The sequence below is a fragment of the Cyprinus carpio genome, chromosome B22, assembly GCF_018340385.1.
Source record: "Cyprinus carpio isolate SPL01 chromosome B22, ASM1834038v1, whole genome shotgun sequence".
Taxonomy (NCBI): domain Eukaryota; kingdom Metazoa; phylum Chordata; class Actinopteri; order Cypriniformes; family Cyprinidae; genus Cyprinus; species Cyprinus carpio.
Genome location: NC_056618.1, coordinates 121,891 through 129,280, shown reverse-complemented (window position 1 = coordinate 129,280; position 7,390 = coordinate 121,891). Strand labels below are relative to the sequence as shown.

The 7,390-nt window shown below is 36.2% G+C and overlaps 2 protein-coding genes across 2 annotated transcripts; one reads left to right on the top strand and one right to left on the bottom strand.

Annotated features, from left to right (window-relative positions):
* The first annotated feature begins 57 nt into the window (after positions 1 to 57).
* On the top strand, positions 58 to 3,848 carry si:ch73-30l9.1. Its single transcript, XM_019072687.2, has 2 exons — positions 58 to 262; positions 2,541 to 3,848. Exons 1-2 carry the CDS (start codon positions 191 to 193, stop codon positions 3,846 to 3,848), a joined length of 1,380 nt encoding a protein of 459 aa, XP_018928232.2. The 5' UTR covers positions 58 to 190.
* A 910-nt stretch (positions 3,849 to 4,758) lies between these two features.
* Positions 4,759 to 7,384, bottom strand: LOC122141660. Its single transcript, XM_042749595.1, has 2 exons — positions 6,522 to 7,384; positions 4,759 to 5,759 (listed from the first exon to the last, which is right to left on the bottom strand). The coding sequence occupies exons 1-2, from the start codon at positions 7,341 to 7,343 to the stop codon at positions 5,421 to 5,423; spliced, it is 1,161 nt and encodes a 386-aa protein (XP_042605529.1). The 5' UTR covers positions 7,344 to 7,384; the 3' UTR covers positions 4,759 to 5,420.
* Positions 7,385 to 7,390: the final 6 nt, after the last annotated feature.

Sequence of the window (7,390 nt, the reverse complement as noted above, 5' to 3'; positions counted from 1 at the left end):
ATTTTCTCGTTATCTCGACATAACGAAGTTCGTTTTCTCGTTATAACGACTTAATTTTCTCGTGATGTCAACGTAAAACCCATTTTCTCACGACGTAATTGTAGCTATCGCGAGAAAACCCCGCGCCATTTGTGAATGCTTTAGGCGGCTGAAATCTCCATCATAAATTTACTAATTTCCTGCAGAAAATATGGACTTTATCTCTGCACTGAGAGAGAGGGGTGTCCCTGAGGAGAACCTGACAAAAATGGAGGAAGATAAGGTATGTTACTTGTTAAGATTCTAGAATAGCACGAGGTTTGCTTCAGTATTAATCTTTTATGGTCATTGAAATGGTCACACGTTAAGTTCTAAAGTTAGCTGGAAGTACACACAACGCAACCAGTGAAGAATGCTTATGTTTCAAAGCAGTTTTAAAGGGATAAACAGAAACATCATGATTCGGTGATGCAAAAATAATTCGATGCCTTTGTAAAGAAGCTTTACAAAAAAAAAAAAAGATAAGATTCGTTTCAAAGGTGCCATATGGTTTTTCGAGCACTCTTAGAGCACTGAATCTCCGACTGCATTTCTTTTGCATGTCTCTCTTAGTTAACACACCTTGTTCTGCATATTTTGCATGTCTCTCTTAGTTAACACACCTGATTCAGATAACCAGCTCATTAGAAGTGAGCTCCGTGCATTAACTGCATTGCGATTATTTGGGGTGATTTTGCCTTTTGTTTTCTCCAAAACAGTAAAATTCCTATGAAAATGAATACAGTTATAGTCAGGGTCACTCTGAAGACATACGAATTGAAAGAGTGAGCTAACCTAACCTATAAAGGAAAAAAAAAATGATGAGTGTTGGAATATCGGACACATTGGAAGTGCTAGGACGCATTTTGTTATACACACACACACCATATATATATATATATATATATATATATATATATATATATATATATATATATATAAATATGCATACACACACAAACATGAAAAAAAAAACTTTGAATGAAAAACATTAATTATAACACGAATAAACTATTTATAATAATTAATGTACAATAAAAACGTTTATGTACAAAAATAATGTACTTAAAAACTAAAAATTAAAGTTAAAATAAGCAAAAGTGTAAATGAAACGTGTGCATGACAGCTTCTTTACATACATTTTGACTGCTCTCAGCAGCCGTAAGTGCACGATTACACGCAGAGAGAAAGAGAAAGAAAAAAAAGTGCGGCTGGCTTGACCGCAGTTCATTGATCCCTACTCCCTGAGCAGAGGAAATCCGCTGAAGTTTACTTCCTCGGAACATTCATTCACATATTAGCGCTACGCCACGGCCTGCACGTCTTCACACACGGAGGAAACTAGGGTGTGACAAAATTATTCTGTAAATAAATACAATTTAAATTCACGATCCATACACTTCAATGACCTTTAAATGAAACATAATAACGTTCGCTTCGACCTGGAATCGTGGTGGAATATGATGTCCACTGTAATGTCCACTTCGCAGGGCACTTATGTTCGAATAGACCCCCTTCCTCAAATCTTGCCCTGGAGGTCCAATGCGCTGCAGAGTTTAGCTCCAACCCTGATCAAAGTCACCTGCCTGTGATTTCCTAATGATCCCAAAGACATGCAGGGGCATTGATTAGCATGCTCAGGACTGTTTGATTAGAGTTAGATCTAAACTCTGCAGGTAAGTGGATCTCGAGGTCCAGATTTGAGGAACCCTGGAATAGAACAAACATCTGAAGCGATAAGAGAAACACACACAAAAAAAATATGCAGTGCAGGGGACACGAGGACTGGGATTGAGAGCCGCTTAAGGTCATTCTAATCTACACCTTATCTTTACATCGCAAATAGCTGTTTGCTTATTATACTTGAAGAAATCCCATATAGCACCTTTAAATTAATATTTAAACCACGTATTGAAATCATTGCCTTCATTTATATAGCCTACACTGTACTTTATATGCAACTGCAAACAATGTCCAGTAGTTGTGAACATCTTAGAGTGGTTCAGGTATGACACCAGAACCCAGAAAGTCCAATTCACAGCTGGTATCAGATTTTCCCATGGGTTTTATAATTGTGTTTATTAATTTATGAGTAAACAAATTCGTATTAAATATAACTTGATTCTACTATATCAGCCACATCCCCTTTTTATATTAATAATGTTTGTAAAATTTTGTCATTAAATGAAATATAAAAATTGTCTGGATACTTAAAAAGTTTTGATAATTTCATGAACTAAATAACAGCCATTGATAAATCAGAACTTTCCATGTATCATTTTAAAATGGTTTACAAACAATTTGCCTAACCAGAAAAAAAAAAAAAAAAAAATATCATAAAAAATAAAACATAATCACTAATTTCAGGCCCCAAAGGAAAACCGTTTATAAATCACAGTTCATTTAATAAAGATTATTTTTGTAACATAAAAATGTGTTTAAAATTATGCAAATTTTATAATCACAGATAAATGTATATATACAGTATACAAATGACTCAAAAGTGTATTGGTCTATTTCAGATTGATCCTGCTGTTGCGAAACTAATGAATGAAGAGGAACTGTCTAAGTATATTCCTCGGTATGGCGATAGAGTCTTTGCAAAAAATTGGATGCCGATAAATGCAGAGGAACATGGGAATGTAGACAGAAAACAGAAATTGATCAACCGATTGAGAGAAAAAATGAAATTACCAGCAATTCAAAATCAGAAAAAAAAAGGAGTTGGCAATAAGAATGCTGAAAGCAAGACAAGGAAAATTGAACTTGGGTGGATGAACTACCAAGATAGCAGCTACAAACAAGTAAGAAGACCCAAAGGAGGTGGAACACGAGAAATTGTTGTTAAAAAAGGAGACACAGTGTTAAATGTTCTGAACATCGGGAAAGAACTTTTTTTCCCTAATGGTAAATCAGTAAAAGGGAATATTGACGATTTCAACTTTATGCTCTGTGTCACTGGCTCTGAAGAACCACTCAAAGAAAATCAGACAGTTGGTGGATTATACGAGGCAACACATTACCAACTTCTTAGACTGTATGTGTGCACAAGACTGAAAGATCAGGATTCTGATCAGAGTGATGAAACTGACACAAATTTGACTCTAAAGAGATCCCGGCTTACTTCCACACCAGACGTATCTCCATGTCCTTCAGGATGTAACAATCAGAACAGAAGTCAGACCTTGCACTCCCCGACTGTTACACCTGTCAGATCTAGTGACAATGTACTCCAGTCTTCTGATGATGAAGTGGTGTTCCTGGGTAATGATGTGAACATATCCTTTGACATGGTCTCTGACACACTTGTATACTCACCTGTACATGTTGATTGTGCGGGGAACGAAACATTTACTGAAACAATACCGGAAACAGTTCCATTTGAGCCAGATACAGTCTTTGTTCCAGGTAGCTCATTCTATGAAATCACAGATGCTATAGAAACAGTGCCAGAAGATCCACCTCAGGCAACTGACACCCAGGAGCAATCAAACAATGACTTGTTCTTTGAAAACCCAAGAAATGTGACTGAAAGTGAAACAGTATTGATTCGCAGAGTTCACTGTGTGAATGATATGATTCAGGCTTTCTCAGACAAAAACATTCTACATGCCAATGTAACAATTAAACGTGTACTCGAAAATGGTGAGGAGGAAGCTGGCGTCGGGGATGGAGTGTTCCAAGACTGTCTTACTGAATTTTGGGACACATTTTATGCAACAAGAACCTGTGGAACAACGTACAAGATACCAACTCTGCATCATGCTTACCAAGAAAGAGAGTGGGAAGCTGTTGCACGGATTTTTGCCATTGGATGGGCCTTGAAGTGACTACCTTTCTCACAGAATTTCGGGTAGAGTTTTGCTCTGTGTTGAACAGTGGAGTGTGGGTAATGGATATGTCATAGACATGTGAGTGTTAAAGCTAAAGTGCCTGAACAGCATGAAAAAGATATCTGTTAAATTTTACTGAAAATATATATACTGAAAGGAATGTTCTCATTTTTAAATGTTATGCAGCTCGGTGGTTTACGGTGAGAGAGGACCAGTTGTTTCTGGTCTTTTCTCAGATACCGCACAGGGTCTGATTTATTTCTCCAAGACGATTCAGGTAATATTTTACCGGAAATGAATGAGTTTTCAAGAAGGTCTTATTTCGCCCACACTTCATTCACAACACCTTGAACTGGCAAGTGACTAAAACTATGCAGAATTTCGGGCAGAGTTTTGCTATTTCTTGGAATAGTGGAGTGTGGGTAATGGATATGTCATAGACATGTGAGTGCCAAAGCCGCATAGTGCCTGGAACAGCATGAAAAAGATATCTGTTTAAATTACTGAAAATATATATAATTGGAAAGAATGTTCTCATTTTGGAACAAGGCAGTTCAAGTAGTTGAAATAACAGTTATTTTAAGAACCATTGTGAATGGAATAGTATGGTCGTCAATGGTTTTCAAGTTTTACACTATTTCTCTTGAATTTTTATTTGGAGCAACTGATTTATAGTATACTTAATTATCATTATAAATTGAAAGTCATTTCATGTTACTTGTAATATCCCAGTTCATTAAGTTCAAAATGGAGTAATTTGAAAATGGTTGCTAGCAATAATGTATATTGTGTATGTATTTTCTCCAATTTTGCTGTTTCTAATTGAAGTTTATCAGGCCCCAGTTTGAATGGGACAGTTTTGAGTTTTTTCCCATCAGGTATTTCTTCAGGTATGTTCACACCTTTTTTCCATTTATACATAAAGCAGTAAATCTAAGTAATATGTTGTTGCAGTGCAAGCAGTAAATTTGCATTTGAATCGTGTTATTTGCAGCAACTGATTCATATATTTTTGTGAACAAGTGTACTATATTATCATTAGAAATTTAAAGTTATGTCATGTTACACATTACATACAGTTCACAAAGTTGAAAAAAAGGAATTATTGTAAAAACTATTGTGACTGGAATAGTATTGTTGTTTATGGGTTTTCCAATTTCACTATTACTAACAGAAGTTTAGTGGTTGGATGGGGCAGTTTTATGTCATCCCATCAGGTATTTGTTCCATACCTATGCCGTTTTCAATGTATACTATATATCCAATAGTTAATCTAAAAAATCTGTTGTTGAAATAGTACATTTTCACTTGAAATGCTTTATTTGCATCAGCTGATTTATTTTTGTGTAGTACAGATAAACCACATTGTTGCTTTCATATTAAAACAAAGTTCTTTGACTCATACTTTGCTGCTTTTTCCATTGTTACATTTTTTTCAATAAACATAGTTAAGAACAAACACACACACACACACACACACATATAGAACCTGCAACCTAGAAAAAAAAGACATTCTTATATTTACACACAAAAAAAATGTTGTGCATTTTTATGATTATGGGATGTTATCTATAAACCTAAAAGTTCCCTAACCAGAGGCCGGATGTTTTTGTAGAGTCTCAATGCCTCTGTGGCTGCTGCAATTGGCTGTAGATTATTCTCCTCCATAACAAGAACACAGAGGTCATGGAGGTCACGATCACAGGGTATGTCTGATTTCCACAGGCAGACATTTTCATGGATAATCACATCCAATCTTTCAGCATCTACAGGATCCAAATAGTCTTTTGTTTGATAGAGTTCTGGTAAGTTGTACATGAGGAATGGTTTCCCATGTTGTAAGTCACGACCATTGCTGCGTCGGATTCGGTGGTTATTCCACATGTTTACAACAGTGTCCAGTTCGTCCTAAAACAAAGCATATTAGGCATTAGTTGAAGTATAAAGAAGTGAAGCAGTGTTTACTGAAGCAGTAGACGTAGAACATTAATTGTAAATAACTATTAAAAGCACTATTACCTAGCATAAAAATTGCAACAAAACAAATCTAAATAATAAACAAGTAAAAAAGAATATTTTTAAATAGTAAATAAAACTACTGGAAAACTATTCATGTATTTACAACTATTTAAAAAATAAAATCCAAAACAATTTACAGTTGTAAGTTGTTTTGGATATTTTTTTTGTAATATATACATGCATAGTTTTCCAGTTGTTTTATTTATAACATTATATTGAAAGCGGTAGTGCTGGATCACGACCGCCTATTGCCAATTTATGTGGACAAGCAATTCAGCATCACATCAAACTGACAGCGACCGAAAATAAATAGCGAGATTAGAAACAATGGCAAGTAACATTTTAACTTCAAAATGTTAAGACATAAAAATATGACACTTTAGAACAAATAACCCTGCATGATTAAGGAAGAGCATTTTAGCATTTTTCCTCAAATGTTTTATATGGACAAGCAGATGTGAACTAAATAATACAAACAGATTACACGTCTAATAATAAGAAAGGGTGATTGGACAGTTTGGCTACATTTGCCTAATGGAGTTAAGCAAACATGAGTAAACATACCAAAAGAGAAACGCCGCGTTTAATGTTTTTTAATAAATGTTAAACAAATAAGATAATTTTATAGCAGAGTAAAGAACATGCAGTTACCTGAATTATGGATAGAAAACAGAACTGTATAAGGCCTTTGTCAGTTGCATCGCCTGTGAAATCACCAGCTGACTGTAGTTCTTTGAACATATCCATCCAGTAATCTGCGTTTTGTCGTCTGTAGATACCCCACCAACTTTCTATTCTCTGGTTTGCTTGGCTTGTTCCTTGAAAGACACACGGTCCATGCACAGTTCCAGTCGAGTCTTCACGAAGAAACTCTTGTAGCCTGTTGACGTGGACATTTTCTGTACCAAAATCGGATCGGATTATTTTAGGGCAACCCCTTCTTTCAGCAACAGCGCGGAAATAATACCCAGCAATTACTCTAGGATTGTTATTTGTGAAGTAGGCTTGCATCCAGATGATGTGCCGCGAAAAACCATCAATGCAGCCGTTAACTGCTATGCCATACGGCTTCAGTTTGTCGTAAGAGTCCATGTGCCATAGATAGTTAGGTCCTGGCACTCCATAATGTCGCCTACGCAACCTCCTTCCTCTTCTTTCCTCCACACCTGATGGATCCAGACTTATCTGTATCTCTCTAACCATTGCTGTGGTCAGCCGCAAACCATTCAAACGGCATCTTTCATGCATCATTCGGTAGCCATGCAGACGTCCCGGTCCCTCCAGCTGACTGGCAATGAAATTGACTACACTTTCAGGGTCGCTATATTGTCTTCGACGATAAAGTTGCAGACCCGACAGCCTCCTTCTCAAGTGTCGAACACTTATGTGTAAATTGTCAATCACTGATAGACACAGAGCTATTTCAGTTTGAGTAAGTCCCTGATCAAAGTAAAAGCGAATACGATCATCCATGACGCCTCTATGTTTTTATGCCCATACACAGAAGTCATGATATTGAT

What these genes read in the sequence shown, in the direction of transcription:
- LOC122141660 (XM_042749595.1), bottom strand. Translation starts at nt 7,343, where the DNA reads ATGGATGATCGTATTCGCTTTTACTTTGATCAGGGACTTACTCAAACT. An exon ending in GTTTTCTATCCATAATTCAG is followed by an intron (nt 5,760 to 6,521) that starts GTAACTGCATGT and finishes GCTTTGTTTTAG; the next exon opens with GACGAACTGGACACTGTTGT.
- si:ch73-30l9.1 (XM_019072687.2), top strand. Translation starts at nt 191, where the DNA reads ATGGACTTTATCTCTGCACTGAGAGAGAGGGGTGTCCCTGAGGAGAAC. An exon ending in CAAAAATGGAGGAAGATAAG is followed by an intron (nt 263 to 2,540) that starts GTATGTTACTTG and finishes GGTCTATTTCAG; the next exon opens with ATTGATCCTGCTGTTGCGAA.